At 33.3% G+C, this 26,420-nt stretch overlaps 4 protein-coding genes across 4 annotated transcripts; 1 reads left to right on the top strand and 3 right to left on the bottom strand.

Moving 5' to 3' along the window:
- Positions 1-861: 861 nt before the first annotated feature.
- Positions 862-4,169, bottom strand: LOC123212858. The gene is made up of 3 exons (XM_044632083.1): positions 3,964-4,169; positions 1,596-1,798; positions 862-1,278 (listed from the first exon to the last, which is right to left on the bottom strand). Exons 1-3 carry the CDS (start codon positions 4,072-4,074, stop codon positions 1,005-1,007), a joined length of 588 nt encoding a protein of 195 aa, XP_044488018.1. The 5' UTR covers positions 4,075-4,169; the 3' UTR covers positions 862-1,004.
- Positions 4,170-8,390: 4,221 nt separating this feature from the next.
- Positions 8,391-9,506, top strand: LOC123212859 (ribulose bisphosphate carboxylase small subunit, chloroplastic-like). Its single transcript, XM_044632085.1, has 3 exons — positions 8,391-8,611; positions 8,706-8,837; positions 9,131-9,506. The coding sequence occupies exons 1-3, from the start codon at positions 8,429-8,431 to the stop codon at positions 9,230-9,232; spliced, it is 417 nt and encodes a 138-aa protein (XP_044488020.1). The 5' UTR covers positions 8,391-8,428; the 3' UTR covers positions 9,233-9,506.
- A 4,638-nt stretch (positions 9,507-14,144) lies between these two features.
- Positions 14,145-16,244, bottom strand: LOC123212860. The gene is made up of 4 exons (XM_044632086.1): positions 16,010-16,244; positions 15,356-15,572; positions 15,198-15,261; positions 14,145-14,966 (listed from the first exon to the last, which is right to left on the bottom strand). The coding sequence occupies exons 2-4, from the start codon at positions 15,523-15,525 to the stop codon at positions 14,649-14,651; spliced, it is 552 nt and encodes a 183-aa protein (XP_044488021.1). The 5' UTR covers positions 15,526-15,572; positions 16,010-16,244; the 3' UTR covers positions 14,145-14,648.
- Positions 16,245-20,261: 4,017 nt separating this feature from the next.
- LOC123212861 (50S ribosomal protein L15, chloroplastic-like) lies at positions 20,262-23,318 on the bottom strand. The gene is made up of 3 exons (XM_044632087.1): positions 22,849-23,318; positions 21,947-22,098; positions 20,262-20,762 (listed from the first exon to the last, which is right to left on the bottom strand). Exons 1-3 carry the CDS (start codon positions 23,270-23,272, stop codon positions 20,541-20,543), a joined length of 798 nt encoding a protein of 265 aa, XP_044488022.1. The 5' UTR covers positions 23,273-23,318; the 3' UTR covers positions 20,262-20,540.
- Between the last annotated feature and the right edge of the window lie 3,102 nt (positions 23,319-26,420).

Here is a 26,420-nt window from a genome sequence, read left to right on the forward strand (position 1 = left end):
CCTTTAGGCAAGAACAACATACACTCAAACCTGATAATAGGAAAAAACCTCACATCTTCGAAGTCTAGTAGTTTGCCTAGGGGCCTTGTTTTCTACTAGTTGAAAAAGAAGGGCAGACTTAAATTTGCACTGAGCAATCAGGCAGTTGAGGGACGAGGCCAGGCCAATATGAGGAATCAAAAAACATGATTCATAAGCAGTTTTATTTATTTACTTCTTACCAAACTAGTACATGAGTCTTGAATGAAAATTCAATCTTCTGGTCCATGCTACAAGTGGGTAAGCTACTTATATCACTCTGCACTGACCAACCCATTTTATTTTGTTTCCCCGTTTCTTCTTCCACACAAGACCTCTGTATAACTTTCCACACAACCATTTCTCTGTATGCACCCTGCAAAACAGAACAGGATGCTGTACTTTTTTTGCGTAAATGGGATTGTGTTTCTCTGCAGTTTGCTCCATTTTGACCACTTTTTTTTTCTTTTAAATCACATTTTTAAGCAGTAACATAACTCCTTACATGGTTCAGTCTTTGAAAGTCATAATGGTCATAATATCATACTAAATGGATGAAAACGACCCATCTTTTCCCCAAGTTACAGAGAAGTGTTCTCATGGATGTACTGCAGAAATTAGCCCTTGTTTTTCTTGATTTTATAACTCTAGGCATATCTTACAGAACCCGAGAAAGATACTGAGTACCTTGAGGACGCTTACAAAAGACTGTTTAAATGATATGTGAACTCTTAAACCCTTAATATGCGTTTTATGTTGTAAAACTCACTTGCTAATCTATGTGACAGTACTATTAGACTGGATGTTATAGATTCACTTCATAAAACTGACAGCTCTTGGAAATTAACAAGAGGAATCATAACAACACTATATTGTCTTTGAAAAAAGCACACAAGGTATCAGTAAACTTGCATAATACAATCACCATCACATGCTCATATAACATTAGTAAACAAAACTTAGCTATCTAGCCTCATTGATTGGCTCTATGCGTACCCAGCACCGGTCATCCCGACTGTTGAACTTGCTTGATTTGTTTTGCGGGCAGCCTGAGCAGCAGTGGTCTTGGTGAAATACATGTAGAAGTAAACATTCAGAATCATTGTTGCAACCACAAATACTGCACCTGCAATAAAAACGCCTTTCCGCAATGTTTCACAGGAGAAGTTCTGAGCATGAATCATTTCCCGATATTTGGTGTGGTATGCATTTTTTGTAGCTCCAGCTATTAGACATGCTTCTGCTACCAGAAATGTTGCCCTGCAGACACAGAATATCACAAGATTATTGTTCAAACGTCTTGGAAGATGGCCATGTTAGATACAGTTCAACTACATGCACAGATGAACATTTGTGACATAAAGTTGGAAGGCATATTGGTCCTCAGTGCCTTGTTTGGGGCATCATATCAAAACTTACTGAGAGTGCTTGACGTAGAAAGATATGGCACAAGTAAAATCGCCCAAATGATAGTTTCAATTAATAAATGGAGGGGAATGCACAATCGGTATTAGGGAGTGAGGTTTTCTCATTGATGGTGCATACGGAAAATGTACTTGGTATGCTTAAATTCTCACCATGATGAGACAAAGTAGATGATGGTCCAAGCTCGATTCCCACCCGGAGCTAAAGGTCTCCCAAAACACATGCACTTTGTTACACCCATCAGGAGGGATTCACCAGAAAGAAGGAACAGAAAAGCTCCAACTCCATAACCAGTAGCAACATCTGAGCTGTAGACACAATACGTCGCATTATATTGATCTGTCATCATATGGCCCTGTCATGCAGAAATAGATAACTCATACAGAATTAATTCAATAATAACAAGTTGCTCTAAAATATTAAATTCAGCACAACATCTCGGATTATTCGAATCAACCATAGAGCATGACTGCATAGAGCTAAACTGCAAGGGTGGCTCACAAATAATTACTGACATGTACAGAATGCCATGACAATTTCAAATTTACTGTTAGTAAAATCATTTATAAATAGTTCCTAAAACCCACTCTCTCTCTCTTAAATGATTATTTAATTTATTATTTTTTCCACTCATGAAAAAAATAATTCGATCCAAAACTTTGTTCACATGCCACAAGCCCATATAAAATAACTAATAGGTATTTTATATTTAAGAGAAGGGTATACATCCCTGTAATATAGATTTATTTTTCCCCTATCACACAATATCACAATAACAGACCAAAACAGGCTTAGTGGACTTTCCAGAACCAATGGAAGCACACTTTCAAATTCATAACTGATTATGTATGCCATTGAGGCCTCGACTTGCTTAGTTGAAACACAGATAGCAGACTTGACAGGATAAAATGGAGGCACAATCTCAAAATCCATAAGCAGATTATTTTTGTAATGAAGGGCTATAGCACCTAGCTAAGCCTCGGGCACAAGGCAGTAGTTAAAATTGTTTTCTGGCTACTTATAAACCCTTTAAGCTCTTAAACTATTCTGATAGTTGAGTTAAAAACAGGAGTCAAACAGAAGTATCAATTAACCATAGTCCACCAATTAAATATTTTGAGGCGTCAGATGTAGCAGAAATAAGCTTTTCAATTATCTGGTAATCACTCTCACAGCTTCCCACCAGGTGTTGGTTCCCAATCACAGGTAACAAAACAAAGCAGATAAGGGGCACTAGACTGTTGCTTTTACCTTCATGTGTATCTCAGTTAACTTTGGCAGATTAACATAAACCAAAAGTGTCTATGATAAAGCTGTCATTGAAATTTGATTAAATTGATTATGGCAGAATGATTCAAGCAGGAAGTGTCTTTTTAGTACCATACACACCAAACTCCAGAGTAGAAGTGACAAGGCTCAAAGCATGAATATTAGTTTACTGATACAAAAATGCACAGTAATGTAATATAGTGGCTCACCGGACAGAAATCAAAGTATCTATCTAGAAGCCAATCCAGACAAATGCCTTAGTAGGAGGCTTAAAATGTCATAGAGGACACATGATACTTAGAATATATCTAAACTAACCGCTCTATACTATCAGAGATTGAAGATTAAGTTCTTTGCATCCAATGCGTCGATTGTACACCACTCTGTTGCACAGTTTGCAGTACAACTTCCACTTAAGTCTTCATTGGCAGAGTTCATTTTACAGAAATTACAGAAACACTCAAAGCATTTCTACTAACTTGGCAATTGATGGGTGAAAACAGACAAGAATAACTAACTATAGTCATTGGCACAAAAATTATTCCATACATTACTCTATAAGAAGATTTTAGTCTGGAATCTTGAATCCCATTCACAAGCTTTTCCACACATGCACCATCCACTTGCAGCTAAAAAACAAGCATAATTGATAGAACAAAGACAGTAAATACCTTCTAAATCACCATAAAGTTAAAGCTGTTTGCACTCAACATTTTGGACATATTATTGCCAAAAAAATTCTGAACAGAGAGCTAAAGGACATCCATAATGGAAATGTAGGCTAAGATCAACCCTTGAGTACCAAATCACATTCTTAAAAATCTTGGTAATGTTAACCCAATATTAATTCCCAGAATTGACAAATGATCAAAATACTCCATGGCACTACAATATCAAACTCTCAACATAGCCACAATCAATCAACAGAGACATAATATTTTCCCCTAAAACTCCAACCTTTGCAATCAATACAAGAATCCCAACAACCAACCAAAGGAAAACTCTAAACCAGCCAAGTCGATTGAATTAAATCACTAGACTTGCAAGTTACTGGAGAACCCTAACCTTGAACAAACAATAGAGATTCCCACATAGAAATAACCAAGCAAACTAAAAACAATTAGGAAAGACAAAGATCCACCCAAGTAAACAAATTACATAACAACACAAAATCTGCACCCAAAATCCAAACTTTTAACTCCAACTCAAAGATACAAAATTGAATAAGAACAGTAAAAACAAAGTACTCACAACACTTCTCCTTCTTTCAGCAGCAATGGCGAAGCCAAAAGCCACCAAACTTAGAATGACGACGAGCAGGTGGACGAGGGTGGAGCCCTTGCCTTCTCCTAACACTCCCATGTTTGGATTCTGAGAAACGAGAAGCTTGAAACTGAGTGGGAACTTAACAACAAGTGAAATCACTGAACTATTGAAGTGGAGAAAGGTAAAGAAGACAAGATTCGCAGTAGTAGTGGCATGTAAAGCAATGAACAGTGAATCACTTCACGCGATCTTATCGAGCGTTGCACACACTACTGTTAATGTTTAGTCTAATCTCACTAGCCACCCCATCATTTGTATAATCTTCACAAAAATCTAACGAAAGGATATTCTTACTCACCCACTGTTTTCTTATTGGGGGCAGCTTTGATTAAATATAGAGAACTATCATGAGCCTCTTTTAAATTTTTTTCCCTTATACTAACCATCTTTTTATTGGCGAAGGAGACTTCTTTATAAATCATGAGACATATAACAGTGGTTGGTTTGAGCTCAAATCAAAATCATAATATTTAGACCAAAATTTAACTTATGAATGTAATAAACAATATCATCATAAATTCATTATTATGATGAACAATATCATCATAAAAATGAAAAATATTATCAAATAGATAAACTAGTTAATCTTTAATTAAGTTATCAAATTAAAACTTTAACTTAAAATCAAGTTATTCAAATTAAGTTATAAATTCGATAGAAGCTAGCTTGAACCATGTCTATTCCTAAAGACATGTGATACGAGAATGATTTACAATGGAAATAATGTCTTACAAGAGTTTTGTTTCATCGTACACAAAAGAGGTAAGATTAAGATCAATCAATAAGAGTTAGTCTAACAAATTTAGAGAAGATGAGAAACTACAATTGTCTTGATCTTTTACACATAATATATCTTCCAAAAGTCTATGGATATACATAATGGAAGAAATTGATATTCTAAAAAAGATGTATAAATCTAGGAGTTCTCATCCAATTGGGAGAGAAATATTCCTATATTTTACCCATAAACTCAAAGCAAACCATCTTAATTTAAATTGATTTGTGTTACAAATTAACTCAATTCAACCTGAGCTAAATCATACATTTTTTTAAATGACACTAAATTATGGGGAAAAGAAAACCCATAAAGTTAAGAGCGTGCTTGCCACGTGGGACGTAGTGGTAGTGGGCTAGGCTATGGATTTTCAACAATGGGTAGTACCTTTGTTAAGCTAAATTTGACTCATGTTCCCCTCACATTGATTTACGAGGGCTATTACTTCAAGCCACGTGTAGATCCAGATCGGTTTCATATTGAGGCTGTAAATCTAAACAGAATTAGAACTTTAGGATTGAAAAATTAAAAGTATTCAATAATGTGTATGTGTATGTGTATGAGTATGGGTGACCAATGGATGTATGATTGAGGGTCTAAATCTAATGGGGGACCCAACATAATTGGCCTATAGATTTATGTCCCCTCGTGGACCTCCCCAAATACAAACATTAAAAAAAATGCAATGTAATTAGTGATTAAATATGACAATTTAACATAATTAAGGGAAATTTGTTTGTAATAAAAATTATGATTAGTGGCCATAACCATGATTAACAAGTTGATAAACCACTTTCATTGGTTCCATAATTCTCATTTTCTTCTTCAATTTACGGAGACAACTTTGGGTGGTCCAATAAATTCAGTCCTTCAAAATGTCCTTTGCAATTCCATAATTCATGCCCAATCACTTTAATGTTTTGAATTAAAACACATTTTTATTGAATTGACTTGAAGGTTTACCAAGTACAACTGTGTAAAAATCTTTTTACTTGAATAAAGCTTGCATTATTTGAGCTATAAATTTTCTCACTTCGGTATCTTATAGGAGCTTTTACAACATTATTATACAACTAGTATTATTATTATTATTATTATTATTATTATTATATATAGGCTCTATATTTTTTATATGCCTAATTGTATCCTCTTGGTTCGATACTCAAGACAAGACAACTTATATAAGAGTTCGTTCGATACAAGTTTGTCTTACTCTTGTTTAAAATGATAAATAGAGTGACTCATAATCCGGTTCATCATTAAGATATTATTGGTTTTAGATGTATAATACAAATTTTATTTTTGTTTTTGCAATTTAAAATATGATTTGTATGATATTTTTAAACAAATCTCATTTCAACAAAATATGGAAGAGATATTGAGTCTATTTATATTCTGTCTATGCATTTTACATTTCATATTGGATTATGTGTTCAAAGTATATAATATTTTGACAATGCATCAGATTATTGAATCAAATATATTATTAATGATATTAGAGCATTTGTGAAAATATCTATCATTGGTTGATGTAGTCCTCTAGAACCATCCATTGGTCCCATGAAGCAATTTACGAAGTAGATTTGATTATTGAACTTCATTTGTGAACCAACCATGCCATCAAACTTAAACTTTTATCATATAAGTTGTATAACATTCTGGTTCAAAATTTTGATTGTCATAATATTGGTTATGATTCTGTTTTTAGGTTTTGTAATTCAAAACACATCTTGATAATTTAGAAAATCATAGTTAAATTATGTAATCAGTATTGTTTTATCATCCTCAAATAATGTGAAACTTGACATCTTTGTTAAAGTTGACTCCCTCTTACTCAAAATGGCTTATGTAATGACTTTAAACTATTTGTAACATCCTAGTCTAATAGCGTTAAAGATATTGTCAACTTATAATTCTACGTTTAAGTTTTATATCTCATAACATATTAATTTTCTATTATCATTCCCAAACAATACGAGAGACTCATACGTATAAAAGATTTTTGGCAATTCCAAGTTTCACTTTTCATAACATCAATGGAGCCACACAATTATATGTTGATAATAAAATTAAAAAGGGCTCACGCGATACATTGTTCATTTGATCTGATTTGGGATATAAACTAGGCCAAACGACTATTTCTCACCCAAGGTATGCTGTAATGACAAGTTTCCACCCTTTAACTATGGAAACACCAAATACCCACCCATGACCGGTTAAATTTAACGAAACCCTAACCTCTGAAAATTTAATCTCATTTCCCCCCCTAAAAGTTTAAAAACTAACATTTTTTCCCTAAGCTAAGTTTGAAAAAATCGCATTTCTGCCCCTAGGGTTTAGTTTCCAAACCCTTTCACTTTCTCCGGCGCCATCGCCGACCGTCTCCCCCTCCCGACGGTTTCTCTTCCACCGACGGTCGCCCTCAACTGCACCCCAACCCATCCGACGCAGAGAGACATCGTTTGGGAAGAGAAATCATCTTCCCAGACGATGAAGACGAGATCGATCGATCTTGTCTTCATTGTCTGGGAAGACAATCGTCTTCCCAGATGAAGACAACTCGTCTTCCCAGAGGACGACGAGTCGTCTCGTCTTCGTCTGGAAAGATGATCGTCTTCCCAGACGACGACGACTGGAAAGACAAAAAACTTCATCTTTCCCGACAAAGTTCTTCGTCTTCCACGGCTTCTCCGACGTCGATCGGACGTCTAAATGGGAGGAAAGATATCGCCAAAAGAAGAGGATGCTTCGGAAGGGAGAGGTCGTCGACAATGGAACCGGAGATGTCGCCGGAGATTTCAAAACGAAACCTTAGGGTGAAACTGCGATTTTTTAAAACTTAGACTGGGGGAAAATTTTAGTTTTAAAAGTTTAGGGGGGCAAAAGTTGATTCTATTTTAGTTTATTTTTAATATTATAGAGAAAATAACGATTTTATCCTTACCACCGTTAGGGTTTTGTTAAATTTAACTAGTCATGGGTGTAATGTTATTTCTCACCCAAGGTATACTGTAATGACAAGTTTCCACCCTTTAACTATGGAAACATCAAATACCCACTCATGGTCGGTTAAATTTAACGAAACCCTAACCTCTGAAAATTTAATCTCATTTTCCCCCTAAAAGTTTAAAAACTAACATTTTTTCTCTAAGCTAAGTTTGAAAAAATCGCATTTCCCCCCCTAGGGTTTAGCGAAGTTCTTCGTCTTCCATGGCTTCTCTGACGTCGATCGGGTGTCCAAATGGGAGGAAAGATATCGTCGAAAGAAGAGGATGTTTCGGGAGAGAGAGGCCGTCGGCAATGGAACCGGAGATGTCGCCGGAGATTTCAAAACGAAATCCTAGGGTGAAACTACGATTTTTTAAAACTTAGGCTGGGGGAAAATTTTAGTTTTTAAAGTTTAAAGGGGCAAAAGTTGATTCTATTTTAGTTTATTTTTAATATTATAGAGAAAATGACGATTTTACCCTTACCACCATTAGAGTTTTGTTAAATTTAACCAGTCATAGGTGGGTGACAGAGAATCCAATAATGAAGGCTATAAATACTGAGCTTGACTTAGCTTTTGAGTGGTGCAAATCACAGCAAATTAACAAGAAAGGAAAAAAGATAACAATGGCTTCCTCCATGGTGACGTCAACCACCATTGCCTGCAAGAACAGGGCTAGCCCGGCTCGGGCTTCCATGGTTGCACCTTTCACTGGCCTTAAGTCTTTCTCAGCTTTCCCAGTCACCCGCAAGCTCAACAATGACATTACTTCCCTCCCTAGCAATGGTGGCAAAGTCCAATGCATGCAGGTATAATAAATTCAAGTAAAACCTCAGATCAGGCGAGGATCTTGAAACTTTTTTTTTTTTAAATGAATTATAACATTGGTTTGTGTAAATGTAGGTGTGGCCACCACTTGGAAAGAAGAAGTTTGAGACACCCTCATATCTCCCACCTCTATCTCCGGAGTCACTGGTCAAGGAAGTCGATTACCTTCGCCAAGAATGGGTTCCTTGCTTGGAATTTGAGTTGCTGGTGATTAGATAAAATTTCTTTTTATCATCTACCCTTTCGGCTGTAACACTTTAGTATTAACAGCCCAGTCTAAAGGTGTCTTGATAGTTTAAGATCATGGAATATAGCCCGGCCCACAGGCGTCGTGACTGTTTTAGGAATTTGGGATGTATCCCGGTTTAACAGGCTTTCTGACAGTTTTAGGAATGCGGGTTCTCCCGAGCTTTGTTGATGTGTTACAATTTCTGAACTTAAATACAAATGTCTTAACATTTTTTAGCTGAATTTTTGATGATTTGATTGTGCTAATGCAGCATGGATTCGTGTACCGTGAGAACCACAGATCTCCAGGATATTATGATAGGCGATACTGGACAATGTGGAAGTTGCCCATGTTTGGATGCACTGATTCATAACAAGTGTTGAAGGAGTTACAGGAAGCCAAGAAGGCTTACCCCAATGCATTTATCCGAATTATCGGATTCGATAACAAGAGACATGTGCAATGCATCAGTTTCATTGCTTACAAGCTTCCGGGCGTCTAAATTTAGACACTTTGGGTTGTCTAGGTGTTTGTTTTTGCTAGCTCTTTGCATTTTGTGGCAGTTGTTTGTTTGTATTGTGAATGATGGAGGGGCCATTTGTACATAAAAGAGTAAACTAATGAGATCATGTCCTTTTATCATTATAGATTTTCCTCTCTTTCTTTCCTGATTTTCTGCCGAGAAACTTGCAGAACTAGCACAGCTAAATAGAGTATATGTTATATAATGATGGAAAGACAAAGAAAGGACCTAGAAATATCAAAATGACTCGTATAAGTTAAAATAATTAAACATAAAGGGATTGAAGTCATCCAGAATTTGGACTCTACTGCAAAAGTTTTCCACATTTGTAGGTCGAAGTGAGAAGGAAAACAGAATGACAAAAGCAATCAATCATAATTTTCTCTTGAAACATCATAGACAACTGGAAACTGGGAGCAAACTTTGGATGAAATTGCAGGGGAATGCTGTTGAGAGAGACCATGACTAATTTGTACTTGTTTATGACATCTCTTTCATGTTTTGTTGATATAAGATTGTATTGAGATTTGCCCCACAATTGTTCAAAAGGCATGTTGAATGGCTTTAATATTTTTATCTCTTGATCTTTGTTCATGTGAAATTTGCTTAAGAAAATTAAAAAATATCAGAAATTACTCTAGCTTTGAGGATCTAGCATTTGTAATAGTATATTAATAAGCAGGAGCTTGCATCAAAATGTGCAAATAGTGTTAAATAACTCTTTAAAAAAAATTTTATGACCGCATAATGCTTTGTAATTGTTTTCCTTTAGTAGGTTATCAAAAGATCATTTTTTTGTTTGTTTCAGTTTACTGCGATGAAAATAACAGATTGAGGCAATCTATGATTGCAGCTAGACCTTGCTTACATCCCCACAACACAACAGAGAAATGAAGCTAAGAAACGATGGACAATAAAGAATAAACTAATGACAACCACAGGTTCATGCCATTGCTCCTTGGAAGAGATAAGACTGCATCTGGCAAGTGGCGCATCCTCTGCACTACTTCTTGATAAGGCTTGAAATCAAAATTCCTCCACGGTTATGTGGTCATTAACCCACATTTCTTAGATGACTTTTAAGCCACTGGATTGACCAATGTGGGATGATATGAACCAAAGGTTAAAATGGTATGAACTTGTGTATAAATATGGGACTAGGCAACACTTAAAAGGCCTCTTAAACTGATTGCTTGAACTTGCTCTAGTAGCCAACGGAAGAAAAAGGCAACGACATCCTCACTAGTCTCATCTGCCACAGTTACCTCCATTAACAGTGCCACACCGCCACAAGCTAGCGTTGTTGCACCATTCACCGGCCTTAAGTCTTGCTCAACCTTCCCAGCAACTTGCCAGTGCAACAATAACATTACCTCTGTAGCCATCTCTGATACCATTTGCAATATCTTTACAATCCAAAATGTGTTTTGATTGTTTAGAAATAAACAGTTTTGAAATGTACATTTGTCGCATGAATTCGTTTACCGTGAGAACCACAGATGTCGTGGATACCAAGATGGCAGATACTGGACAAAATTTGAAGCTCCTTACGTTCGGATGGACAGATTCATCACAACTGCTCAAGGAACTTGAAGAGGCCAAGAGGCCAAGTGCTTCTTAGTTTATCAGTTTCATTGCCTGCAAGCCTCCTGGCCACTAGGCTTTGGTTTTTCTTATGTCGGCAACTTCAATTCTTTGTTAATTTGTTTCCAATAAAAAATTTTGTATTGTCTTGTTTGTGGGAGACAAATCTAAATTCTGTTCCATTCTCTAAATAATTAACCAAAATTTACCTACACATTTATATAAAAAAAATAGTTTATAAAACCCTTCATAAAATCTCATATTGATAAAGCATGTGAAAATACAAGGTGTGTAGGACGTCCTACATCATTTTAAATGCATAAGAGTTCTTAAATTATTAAGACGCGTTTTAAATTACAAAGTCTTAACAATGTTTTGGCAAACAAAAGAAATCAATTAAAATGGGTCAACTACAACCTAATTGGGCACCAGAATTGCTCTGTATTGGTTGTGAAGCTTGTGATAGTGATGGTGTTTAAGCTGTAAAAGATCAGGCAACTCAACCCACTTGGAAGGATTAATTTGATCAATTCACAATTACAAGCCAAAGCCAAGTTCATCATCAAACACTTGGAAACATGAGAAATTAATGCAAAAGAAAGTTAACTAAGTACATAAGAAATATTCAATAGTTACTGACGTTTTCATGGGTTTGGGATGGCTTTGATACTCTTCAAATTCCAAATATCATCATCCCAAACCACATCACTGAACAATGCATTATAAGCCTCAGCCATAAAATCCACACACCAATTTGGCAAACAGTAGTAACCCCATGACATTTGCTCATCCACAACTCCTTTTAACCATGGCCACTCTTCACAAGCCACCCAATTGTCTCTAGCCAATTCTGCAGGACCCTTTTTGGCCTCCTCCTCTACTTTTTCAACTGCTCTTTTGCCCTTCTTCCTCATTGTGCTTGAATCTTCAACTCTTGTGGCAGTCTCCCTCTTCATTTCTAAGATTTATAGATTAACAAAAAGATGTTAACGTGAATAAAACGGTAAGGAGAGTGAGTTGATGATCATGATGATATTTATAGGGAACTAACAAAGTGGAGAAGAAGAGAAGGAAGGATTAGCATCAAGAAATGGTGAGTTTGCATGGTGATGATGGGAGCAATTTAGTGAAATTCTGTGAACACAACACATATTCACATGCCACCTCTCGCATTTATTTTTTTATTTGAAGGCAGTGACAAATTCTACCCTTTAAAACTCCAAGCGTCAAATTTACATTTCGACCACTATTTTATACAGGGTTCTATTCAATGAACTTTCGGTGATCAAGAGACACGCAGGTGAGAAATGAGACTTGAATAAGTTATTCTCATTTTTGAGAGGGAAAGATACGGGCTCATTGGGTTGACAATGGTGCCAACTGTTGGGGGAAATTAATCCTAAAATAAGATTTGCATCATGTAAGAATGTATATTCTATAACTTAGTTATGAGCATTCCATTGTTTGGCACATTTTAGAGATGGATTTGAATAAGAGAAATTATTCATCCGATCGATAATAATATTTATTATATTGACAATTGTCCAATGATATTGTATATTAACTCGAATGTACTTGAGTAAAATATTATAGATTCAAGTCAAACTCAAGTTAGCCCTAAACTCAGATAGGCTCGACTTGAGCTCGACTTCTTTTTTATACAATAGATATACTGTATCAAGAAATATAAAGAGATACTTTGCTGGTGCTTCTAGGGTTTAAAACGGGCCAACAGTTGGGCCTTATCGTCGGCCCACAAGGCCCAATAACCCACAAGAGTTAACCATCTTGGACTTCTGTATTAGGCTTTGGATGGCTGGGATTTGTATTTTAGCCCGAGGTCACCATCCAGAGCCATAATTTCAATCATGGATAGGTATTGTACTTTGTATAAACTAAATTATCTTTTACAGACATTTATGGACATCATGTGCGCCAAGTCTACCACTATTTCCAGCCCTTTAATGCAAAGGAAATGCCATTATTTAAGCAGTAAATTAAACAGCTTTCCCTCATAAAAATTGAGAATTTAGCTTCAACAGCCAGTCAAAGGTGGTGGCAGACTGCATAAGATCTATCAAATTCAAACTCCATAATTAATTTAATGAACATCAAACATAGGTCTGCCTGAAAAACCAAATTGAGCTGAGCTCCCCATATCACAACTCACACAAGAAGCCAAGGCTTTTTGGGATGGAACTTGTTTGTTTACAGATATTTTCACTCCTTGGAGAAAAATATGGCCAAAGTAGAAAAGAAGATAGATTCTACTGACAAAAAGGTAAAAAGGAAATATGTAAAAAGCTGGATTCTGCATTCATAGAGCTTTTCTTGTGAGATGCATAATCACTTTATATGATGCTTCTCAAATCTATTTCAAATTGAAACCTAGCTTCAATTGTAAATAAAAAATGCCACCCTAAATTGTATGGAAATGTTGCAACTTTATTTTTATTCAACCACTGGAATGGAGACACAGACAGACTTTCATTATGAGCCATTATGCTAGTGTGCCCACTAAAGGTTCTCCATGGAAGAAAAAGCAAAGATGATCATATGGCTGTCCATTGAAGGATCTCCTGAAATCGCTGTGGTTATCCAATGGATTAAAAGTTTAAACCAATTAGAGTTGGGAAAATAACACCTTGAGCTCTCAAATTATCACATTTATTGTATTAAATAAACTAAACTTTGTTTTTTTTTAATTTTTATTAAAATAATCAAACTTTTAAAACTTTTTAATTTAAAAGACCGAATTTTCAAAATTTTATTATTTCTTATGAGAAAATACCAAACTAATTAACTTACTTCTAAAACAAACAATTTTAATTATCTTTGTTTGATATATTCAATAGAAAATATTAGAAAATATAAAAAGTAGAGTTCTTTCTAAGATTTGATTCCTTCAATAAAAATATTTGATGATTCAATCCCTTCAATGGAAGTTGAAATTCAGTCCCTCTAACAGAAAAAAACATCATGGTTAAAAAACTCAATATGTTGTTATCCCAATTAGACTTTTTCAAAGTCTTCAGCTAATGCCATTAGATGGTCTTCTTGATGTATAATTCCGAGAAATGGTTGAGGAAGATGCTGCTCATGAGTCATAAGACTATATTGGCGTGAAGAATAAGCTAAAAAGGTACCAAGTTCCCAAATAAAGAATAAAACAAAGTCATAACACAAAAGGTATATTCACATTGTAAATGACTACGAAGATGACTCAAAATAACAAATGTTTGTACAAATTGTTCCATATGGTGCCTTTCATTGAAACTTCAATGAACTCAAAAAAAAGACAACTTCCCATCTAAATTGAGACTTCTTTTACTTATATAATACAACACAAGCCAAATGGGGGTTTTCTCAACATAGATAACCCAAATTTCATATTCTTCCTAACCATTGAACCTAATTACCCTCTTAATTATTAGAGCTCAACAACTCATTTACTTACAAGATACATATTTACATACAAAGCAAGAGATGAAATGAAGAACCCTTTCTTCATAAACATATCTACACTAAACAGAGGATCCTTCTTTTACCATCTCTTGAGAACTTCAAAACTAATCTCCTGCTATCATCAAACTTCTTTGTGCTTCTGTAAAGTAAAATTCATTAGCTCCTGATCAATTTCTATACGTACTTTTGTTGATCAATGAATTGGGGTTTCCTTGCTCTATGCCAATGCAGGGATGCTGCAATTGCGCCTATCCCTGCAGTCAAACCCCTCAATTCTCACTGGAGGTTTGTTACCAAAATTGGGTCGAACACAGCCTCCTCCTGCTCCTCCTCCTCCAGTCTTCCTTGACGAAGATGGTGAAAGCAAAAGCTGCACCGGTGACAATGGTGACAGTGTGGTGATGATCTTATCATCTCCAAAACGTGAATCGTGTATTAATGGGTTAGCTACTCTGCTAGGCGGCGACCCACAAAAAAATGGGGGCGACGATGCTAATACTTGTGTACAAGATTGTTCCATACCATCAAAACCACCCTATAGAAACATTAATAAATCAAAATTATTTCTTAAAAACACTACATCAACCAATCCTCCCTCTTTATCATCTTAGTTCTAAAAAGCATTGTCTAACCATACAATTTTCATAGATCCAAGTTCAGATTTTTATTTCATAACATAAATTAAAATACATCACTTGTTATTCACGTTCAATCACGCACATATCCTACCAATTATTACATAAATTCACAAGGATAAGCAAAATACCTTTGGGAGTATGATGTCGAAAAGATCAGATCCTGCTGTTGGATCCAAAACCTCTGATTGGTGGCTGAAAATCACAACAAAACCAGATTATCAGCACCAAAAGATTAAGTTTGATCTTCTAAAAGCTTCAAAATTATAAGATGGTCAGAAAATATTACCTAAGGTTCCATCTGAGAGAGCGAACAGGTTGAGGGTCGTTGATGGTGGAGTGAAGGAGACCAAGACGTCGTGGTTTAGGACAAACCACATAGTCCTTCCTGTCAGAAACTGAGGTTCTCATCTCTTCACGACCTGTGACTATGTTCTGCTGGATCGCACACTGGTTCATTTTGTTCAATGTTTCTACCTCTATTCTCTATAAACAAAAAAATTCACCTGCAGAGAGGCAATAGCATATGATTCGGCAAATTCATAGCTCAAGATCTAACATCCAACAGATTTGAACTTAAGATCTGGTTTAAACATCATAAAAAAATCAAAATTTTAAGCTTTCAAGCCCAACCCAGAAATTATATAAAGTTAAAAATTGCATCTTTCACTCAAAGCAAGAAACAAAACTTAAAATTTAAAGTTTCTAAGCTGAACCCAGATGGGTTCTCATGTGTAAAACTTGAAAGTTCATAAAACAAATTAGATTACTTTAATTTTTGACAGATCTGCAAACAGTAGGGGTTAAAAAACCAAACTTGAAGAAAATTCCCAGCATGAAAAAGGCCAAAAGAAACAGATCTAAAGATTAAAGAGACAGTGAAGAAAGGAAGGGGAGAAGAGGATGATGAAGAGAAAGAGATCTAAAGAGCTAAAAACTATACCTTTAGCTTAACTGTACAGCTTGAAAACTCTCAAATCTCAACTATATAAACAATTCAAGTTACTCAACACATGGAAATGAAGAAAACAGAAAAATTGGAAATAGAATTGAAAAGATTAATGACGTTAGGAGAGAAGACGGTAGAGAAGGGGGGAGGTGAGAGATTTATAGGGAAGGAAAAAAGGGGTGAAATGTTAGATTTTAAAGAAAGAGAGAGAAAAAGTCAATGGTTTTGTACGTTTTGGTATTGGGCAACAGCGAAGCTTTGTTTACTTAATTTAGTGCGAGAGACAAGACCTGCAAACACACACAACTTGTTTAATGTCTTTGTTTCAGTTTCTATTTTTTAATAGGAGGTTTTCATATTTGTGATTTTGTCCGCCAGGGTCAGGGATGTACTCTAATAATGAAGTTGAACTAGGATTAACATGAACTCAACTTAAATATAAAAAAATCCAAGATGATGAGGTTGTCCTTAAAAAAATCATTAAGAAAAAATCACAACAGAAGAAATAAAAAAAGAAAAGAATTATTATTAAAGAAGATAAAAAATCACAGAAAAAAAATTATCTATCACCTTCTTAATGACTCATTAAATTCAAATTTGTTTAATTCAAACTTAACTCATTAGTTTAAATTGAATACCAAATTAAAATTGAATTAACTTAGTTTAGATTCAATCTTATTTAGGGTTTTAGTTGAATTTTTTTAAATATTTCGATAAATGAAGAATAATTTATTTAGATATTTATTTGATCCATGTACATCCATTACTTTGTTTATTACTTACAAAGATTATTTGAAAAATAAGCTAACACAGGCAAACATATCAGTTGTAAACAATTGGAATGTAAAGTGAAAAGAATACAAACGAGGGGTAAAATAATCATTTTAAGAAATTGCCCATGCAGTGTAGGCGGTTGCTTAAAAAATAATAATAATAATAATAATAATTTATTTTAAAATATCTGAGAGTTACCGATCCAAGCCCGACAGCTCATTACCTCGTCTTTTTTTGTCTTCTAAGTAAACCCACTCGTTTTTATTTTCTGACACGTGTCCTTTTCCTTTAAGCATTGGTCGGCAGCAGCCATCACTTACTTTCAAGATTTTTTTATTATTTATATATTCTTCTTTATTATTTATTTATGCTAAAAAAATTAATCCCCATTCAAAAAATTATATTTACACTTTTTCATTTAAAAAATTACAAACATATATATTTATCCATCTTTTTTCAAATTTAATTTAAAAAATATTAAGATTTAAATATAAAATATAAAATTTTTAAAAATTTATTTATATTTTATTTCAGGTAAACCATTAACTCACAAATTTATTGAAATAGATATTTTGCCCCCTCTTGGACCAACCATTCTCATCTATTCTCCATGCATAAAAAACATCAAACAAGGTTGCTTGCTATTAACAAAAGAATTGACAAATAACTTCCCCCATTCACCACTCCCAAAAATACATAGCAGAATAAAAATAAAATTTAGAGGCTCAAAGTTTAAATAATTATAAAATAATAAAATTTAGAAAAGTCAATAAAAATTTTATTAATATTTTACATATATTAGAATAAAAATTCTTCAAATTAAAGCAGGTCAATTAAATCCCCATTTGTCCCCTCTTTTTTATATTGTCGACAACTATTCAAATATAGTATATAATATTAAAGTTTTTTCAGTTTGAAAAATATAGACATAATCTCCAAACTTTAATGAAATAAAAATTATTTGTCTTTTTATGTAGATTAAATATTTTTTTTTTCTCATAAAAAAATTCAAATAATTGTTGTCTATCCATTTCATTACAAACTATGTAATCTTTGTAGTAAGTATCGATAAACAACATGCAATGTCTCAAACTCTCTTATAAAATTTGATCAAAATTTTGTCTTTTATAAACAATTTGCATCGATAATAAAGATTTTGGCATTAAAAATTGTAAATTGTACATGAATCATATCTTTTAATTTTAAATTATTAACTAAAAATTGACAAATCTACAACAATTAATAAATAATATAATACAACTCGTTAACTACCATATGAATCATTTTGTCTATCACGTGACAAAAATTAAAGTATTCTGTTATCTCGTTAACTGGCATTATTGATGGTAGGAAGGAATCCAATGAAATCCTAGATATGCCAATATTGTTTTATTTGTCACTCCGTTCAATGCCAGCTGTTTGATTATATTCTTATTTGCTAGCAATGTAAGCTATGACTCTGATAAAGTTTTTATAAACATAAATTACCACAAGTTTTATTTTAATATTAGGATTTGCGAGAATATGTAACACGAGTCCTATATTGATAAAGTTAAAAAGTGGAATTGAATTGAGTTAGTTTAAATCAAATTGATATTCGATTAGATTTAAATCGAATTCAAATTAGAGTTTTAGTTTAATAGTATAATTCAAATTTGATTTTGATTCTTTTTTGATGATATCATTAATCTCATTAATGATATCATTGATCTTACAAGTCATCTCTAATGATATTTTTAGTGAGTTTGAACGAACTCAAATTTGAACAAACCATATAGGATTTGATTTGAATTCGAATCATTTGATATTTGAGTTTAATTCAACTTGAACCTTACCCTAGACAAAACACATGAGATATATTGAGTGTATATAGACATTCTACATCACTAATAGATAACCTGTGAACTCCTTGTAAAATTATATTTCGTATTACAAAACTCATAAGTAAAACTGTGATAATATGTTCAAAGTGATAATATATGTTACAAATAATACAAGAATTATTTTATGTATCTTTCTGAATTATAGTAAAGCAAACCTTAACAAAGATGTTTTGTCAATCGATAAAAGATGAAAAATATTTTGTATGTATGTGTTACAAAACTCAAAAGGAAAACTGTAATTAATTATATATCTAAAATATATAATATCTTTATAATGAGTCAAGTTATTAAACTTAGATGCTATCAAATTGGTTCAATACTCATTAATTGGGGTTTTGCTACATGTCACCATGAAGTAAAATCACAATCCTTTCATCTAACTTGGTTGATAAAATTAAATTGTTGGATGTCATTTTCAAAATTGTTTTAACATATTGAATAAGTTAGCGTAGACTAAAATTTTGTGAGAAAGCTTACTATTCTTGTTTGTCTAATTAAGAAGCAAATTCCTAGTCAAACTTGTTTCTCCAATTTTGTTATATGGGTCTTTTTCAAACAAAAAAAGATCATTAAATAATTATACATGCCCAATAAAATCGTTTTCTTTTTTAGATATGTTGAAAAATAAAGGTTTGTATAATGTATCTGTAATGCTCAAATATGTCATTATATCATTAATACTAATAGATAACTTATAACTTAGATAATTCACAACCTTTTCTCTTAAGATTATTGAGACTTTTCTCATCCCATAATATGTTGACCTAAACAGACTTTTTTATCTATTAACATTTGATTTATTAAAAAAATTATTGATTTTAATGCTGACATCATACTAATGTTGGTATAGGAGTTTGGGAGAGATAAATCATTAGTTGAACCGTGAATTGATGAATTTGGATTAGTACGGTCATGCTTGATTTCATTTTAAAACCTTGACTGAGTTTAAAATATCTTTAAATCAAATTGATTTTTGGTTTTTGATTGAATCTATAAAACCGATCAATTCAGTTCAATTTTTAAAACTATAAAGTCTAATTAATTAAATAAATTATAAGTTATGAACAAAACCGAAGAAAAAATTGCCATTCTCATGAAATGTAGAGAGGTGGGTGAGGTGGAGAAGATGATGACGGAACAAGAAATTGAAAAATAAAAACAGATAAGAGAGAGGGTATGGTTTGGTTCTTTATCAAAAGAGGAATTAATTCCAAATGATTATGTCCAATTAAAAGAAAATTCTATGCCTTATGACCCACTCCACTTCCCACAATCCTTTATTATTATTATTTGTTATTGGGCACGAGGCATAATGTTCTTGCAATTGTTTATTGCATCATCTCATGCACCAATTCAAATAAGCTTATGATGTCATTATGTTCAATTTGATTATTTGGACTTTGACTATTGTCCTAAAATATTTTTGCCTACTTGGAGATTCCCACAAACACCATGCCATTTGGTCTTGGTCCTGAGTGGGATGCTATATTTTGAATTTCACTCAAAACTTTTGATCGGATATGTTTATCGGCTTACGTCAAAATATTATCTATTTAAGACAATATCTTTCACGAGTAAAAATTCATAGCTTATTCAATAGATATTCTCTTATTATTCCCAAATAACATGAAATGTTTATATCCAACATCTTTGTTATGTTTTGTCGAAGATCAGATTATCGTATTACATTTTGTTAACAAAACACTATAAAGATGTAGAAGAAAGTGTTACAAGAAATTACGCTTTGTGATACCCTCTTCACCTTTAATTCCCTCTCAAAAAACCTGAAAGTACAGAAGAAAAGAATTGAACACCCTACAATGGCTCTATTTAGACATTCAAAGTTATAACTTTGATTGGCAAGTGGTTCAAGCTGACGATGGTTCAGAAGCAGCTGCAGCAGCTTTCTTCTTGGCAAAGTATTCTTCAGCTCGGGCAAGATTCTTAGCAACTGATGGTTTTACCCACTTCTTACGACCAGGTAACACTGTAAGGGAACAGCCAGCAGCCTCAAGCTTCTCTTTTGCTGCTGCTGAGTAGGCACGAGCCTTGAAGTTCAGCTTCACACTTAATTCCCCATCACCAAGAATCTAAATAAAGCATTACAAGGAAAACAATCATATAAAAACGTTAACTGCCATTAAACAATGTTGTTTACTTTCTTACTTGAAAGCATAGGTTTTGCCACTATGACTTATTTGTAGTTTTTATGCTGACACTGAGAAATTGAGAGCAATATTCATTGCAGATTAGGTTTCCTTCTATAACAATGAATCTAGACATGTGACATGCGAGAGATTTGAACCCAAGATCCTTGCACATAAGGTTTTGTATAAAAAAGATCGTCAACCGGTAAAACAGATCAAATAAACCAATTTAGAACAGGAGACTCTGAATGAAACTTCAAAACTAGATTATTAGGAATCAGGTTTCCTGAAAAGTTCAAAGTTCTATTACTATATCTCAATTTTGCACTGGCTCAAAGGAGCAATGACAGTTGTGTTTTCTTAACCAAAAAAGGTAGCTGGAAAACTGGAAGAATACTATAAAATAAAACAGCAAAAGGGAGATTCAGAGAACAAACACCCAATAATTATCAACTTAACGTATGCCACTATTGAGATCTGGTAGATACATATGATTTGGTGATTAGAAGTTGCACAGAGCTGTTAATTGGGAAGCTAAATAAGGCATTTATTGACCTGTGACAAAATAGAAACTTTGTTGTCTCTTATATTTTGCAGTTTTTATTGACTTTAGTCTGTATCACATCTAATCATGATTTAGAAACACATATACAAACACAAAAATTGAGAGGTTAACCTAAGAACCAAATTATTACACCACTGCCATTGTGACATCGACATAATACATTGGGCCTTTGATTCACTAAACAGTGGTAGGTCTTGGCAGCAAGCCTCTCAAATACTTGATCAAAGTGGAATTAAGTAAATAAAGTTTTATGCAATTTTAACAAAAATTAATACAATGAAAAAATTGTTCAAATAACATGGTTGATTACACACACAAGTGTCAAGACCGGTAAACACAAACTATTAACAAGTCCAGTAAAATATATTGTGCAGATCAAAGTAAACAGTTAACAGGAGTGCAGACAGTTCTTCTGTGTTCGATATTGCAAAATGATGAGAACAAAGAATTAAGTATATCTCATTTCCTGGACCTAATGAAACAAATTGTCATGTAAGATGTCATGTGAGTAGATAGACAAACAGATTCATGTTTTTAACTTAATGACTCAGACCAACAGTACCTTCAAAGGGAGTCTCCTTTCTCTTCCTGAGGGATTGATCAAACCCTTCTTCTTCAAACTCTCCAGTGAAACCTCATCACCTTCCTGAAATCCTGCGGCATCTATGTCTTTCAAGTTAACTGGGACATATTTAGGTAACCCGGCATGCATACCTTGTAGAAACATCATGAAAAAGATGTAAGAACTCTAGAGATATTCATACTTACGGAGATATAAGCACAAGTAGGAACATATGTGCAAAGAATTTCACTAGCAATGATAAGAAAGAAATTGATGCTAAGCAAAAGAAATCCCAAAACCAAGCATTCTCCAGCATTTTGCCTTTAAAAAAAATCAATTCAGCACTCATCTGGAGGTCCCACAACAATAAGATTACAATAAGTAGATTCACAAATAATCCGATCCCTCATTGCAAGCAGACTTATGATGATCAAACAATAACTAAGATATTAAAGACTAAGTCATAACACACAAAAACCAATTGCATAAAACACCATAAAATACAAAGTGAAATCATGACTTCCTGATTGGAATGCAGAAAAATAAAATCATAGACATGACAACAGTCAGTCCACAACACGCTTAAAATGGCCACTTAGAAACATACAAGAACAGCAATATATTGCAAACTTTAACCAATAAAATGAAAACCAAACACTTATAAGTTGACAATTCGGATATCAGAAACTAACCAAGTACACAAAGCATCAACTTTATCCAATTTCTCTATCATATATGACATCTTTACGTCCAAATGCAATTAAAACAAAATAAATTCATCAAATCATCACCAACAACGTTCAATTTACAAAATCCATAACAGGGTAACTTGGAAACACACACACACAAAATAATAATAATAAATAAATAAATAAATTTGCAATTCCAACTCCCAAAATTACCTCCAGCAATTCCCCGAAGTTTGGGAATCCGACGATAAAGCGGCATTTGACCACCTTCAAAGCCTTTTCTAACACCAGGACCAGACCTTGACTTTTGACCTCTCATTCCAAACCCACAACTGCCCCCTTGCCCAGCTGATATCCCTCTTCCCTTTCTCTTCCCTCTCTTTCTCGAACCCGGTTGCGGCCCAAGGTTGTCAAGGCGGAACCGGACGTTTGTAACCGGACCTGAAACCGAAACAGGAGGTGCCGCTGTTGCAGCAGCTTGATTGAGGACGGTGAATGAAGCTTTGTTTTGATGGTGTTTGACTTGGAGCGAGATATTAAAGAAGGGAGATGGGTTCGGTCTTAATTTAGAGATGTCGCCTCTGAAAGGAGAAGAGGAGTGAAGAGTTAGTGAGTTGAGCGTGAAAAGAGACGCCATTGAAGGATGAAGACCAAAGTTTTCAAAGGAAAAAGGAAATGATATATTAATTAGGGCTTGTTCTGAGGCTTTCTCACTCATGGGCCTCGTAGATATATGTGGAAATGACTTTTAGGTCGTAGTGAAGTAGACGTGTCTAAGGGCCGGCCGTGGGATACAGCCCGTGGACTGTACGACCATGCACCGGGCCTAAATGAAAAAATATAAAAGAATTATAAAATAAATAAATATATGATTTGATGGTACATTAAGGGGTGTTTGATTTGGGTAATATTTTATTATCAAAATAGAAAGATTATCTTAAAGATAGATTACTTAGAAAATTACTGGGTATAAATAATTACTATGTTTGATAAAATTTGATAGGTATAAATAATTATTGTGTTTGGTTAAAGGTAATAAAAGATTACTAATAAATTATTTTACTTAAATGCCCTTAAATATAATTATTATTAAATATTTTTTATATTATTTATCATATTAATTAAAAATAAATTTATTTTTGTCTCAAAAAATTAATAAATAATAATATAATTATAATAAAATCAAGATTACCTTGATAATATTTAAATATCTAAAGTGAAGATAGTAATCAGATTACCACTTATATTACATGTCACGTCAATATTAGTAATAGAAGATTACTGTAATATTTTATTACTAATAAACCAAATAAAGAAATAAAAGATAGATTATCAAGGTAATCTTCAAAAATTAGAACCAAACGCTCCTAAAGGTTCATGGACATGACCTAAGGGATTTTAGGTGGTGTTTCAGATTTTGTTACGTAGCAGGTTGACACGGTTTATAAGACCCATTTTTTAGCGGGTCTTGGCACAACATCTTTTGTGAGTACAATAATACACACCAAATTTGGTTTGATGGGTTCACGATCTTGTTAATAATAAAGTTTGCAGATAATTATTTCTCGACCAAAATTTGATAAAATGATGATTCATATTATTTAAATTTGAAAAAAATTATTTATCATATATCTATTAAAATTAACGATTAATTTTAATACTAAAAAAGTATTAATTTTGTTTGGTATAAATATTATTATAATGATGCAATTAAATACAAAATAACTATAATTTTTTTTTAAGGTTTAAAATATTTAATAACAACCTTATGGAACTCAACGGGGATGAAATTATCTTTTTAAAACTATAGTGGAGCATGTAAAAATATCTAAAAATTTTAAAATTCTTTTGAATTTTTTTGAGTATCTAAAAACTCTCTTTAAAATTTTTTATTAATACTCATAATATTTAAAAAATTATAGTTCACCCTTAAACATATGAATATACGTCAAGGGGCGAGGTTCAATCGGCTCGCAACACAACCCATGCCCTATTTTTTAGCATGGTCAAAGGCACGACCCATAAAATTGTTGTTTGTGTCAAGCCTATGGACCATGTTAGGGTCCTTAGGGTAAGACTTATTAACCACGTGAAAAAAATTATAATAATTAAAAAATATATGAATGTAAAATACGGGCTGACTAAAAGCATGCGGATAGATTTGCTAAGAGCTCTCAAATTCAATCTAGGGGTCCTCAACTTTTTCATGTTTGCCATGTTTAAGGGTTGGGGTTAGATTTGAGCCGAGTAAAACTCCAATTTAGGCCAAAACCCTTGAGTTCAACTCATTTAAGGAGAGTCAAGCTCAAGCTCATCTCAAAACAATGTTTTTAAATTTGGATCGTTAGTCGAACTAGTTATTTTATTGACTCACAGTTCAATTGATTTAACCAGTTCAACAAACTAATTTCAATCTAACATATTATAATTGAATCAATGATCATGAAGGGTTGGATTAACACTTTTTTACTTTATACAATTATTTAGTTAATTAATATGAGTGCTATTTGTCAAACATTTCCAAATTTATCACTATAAAGGACCTATATGATTTTAAATCTGGTTATTTATATTGAGAACACAATGCACAATATTAGGTTATAAATAACTTACATAAACTACATTTAATTTACCGTGAGTTTTTGACTCTAAATTTTAATGGCACAAACACTTTTATATTTAGACTCAATCATGTACAAAAATTTTCATAATAAAATGAAGTGTGAGAAACTTGTATTCACTTTTAGTTAAAAGTTTGATTCTAGTTCTAAGCTTTAAAACTTTTATGTTTTAGGTTTTGATTTTAATTTTTTAATGTTTTTAATTTTAATATTAAATTAAAAAAGTATGTAAACTTTTAAGTTAGATGAAAATAGGTTTTTTGGGTTTAAACAATTATTTTCAATTAACCAGTTTTGTTGGGTTTGACTAATTTTTTAGTTGGTCAACAATTAAATAAAAACTTGACCAAATTAAGGATTGGTTCTCTATTGAATTGACTACTCTAGTCTAATTTTGAAAATATTACCTCAAAGTTGTTCGAATTTAGTTTGCTTGAGAGAAGTTGAGCTTGAGTTCAGTTATAATGTTGAGTTGGGTCAAACCAAGCAAAAAACAACTAAAATGATATTGTTTTAATGTATAATAGTCAAAATAACATTATTTTAGTTAAAATGATATTGTTTTAATGTGTGAGGCTTGGGTGTTGCAAATTTGGGTTGAAAAGGAGTTGATCATTCCCCCACCAATTTCCGTTTGTTATAGCTCAAAAAAATTATCAAAATTGAGGGTATTTTGAAAAGCGTAGAAGGGGGAGGGGGTTATGGGCGCATGATTTAAGGGTGGTTAATAAGATCATCTACTTTTAGTCATGAATGGTGGATGATGTGAATTTGGACCTAAAAGGAGTCAATCATGCCTCACCCTCGAGGGGTGTGTGTTATATCCCATAAAAATAGGGGGTTTTGAAAAAGTATGAATATGAGGGGGTAATATGCACAAGTTTGAAAGTTGTTAACCAGGTCATCTATGTTGACATATGAGAGGTATATGATGCAAATTTAGGCCCTAAAAGAATTAGTTTTTTCCCCACCAATTTCCATGTGCTACAACCCACGAAAATGACTAAAATGAGAGGGTTTTGAAAAAAATATATATTCAAAATATTATGGGCGTAGGATTTGAGGGTCACCAGCGATATCATTTATCTTGACATGTAGGAGATGGATGATGCAAATTTCGACCCCCAATGAAGCTAGTTGTGCCCCCATCTTTCAAAACTTCAA

This window comes from Mangifera indica, chromosome 4, assembly GCF_011075055.1.
Source record: "Mangifera indica cultivar Alphonso chromosome 4, CATAS_Mindica_2.1, whole genome shotgun sequence".
Classification (NCBI taxonomy): domain Eukaryota; kingdom Viridiplantae; phylum Streptophyta; class Magnoliopsida; order Sapindales; family Anacardiaceae; genus Mangifera; species Mangifera indica.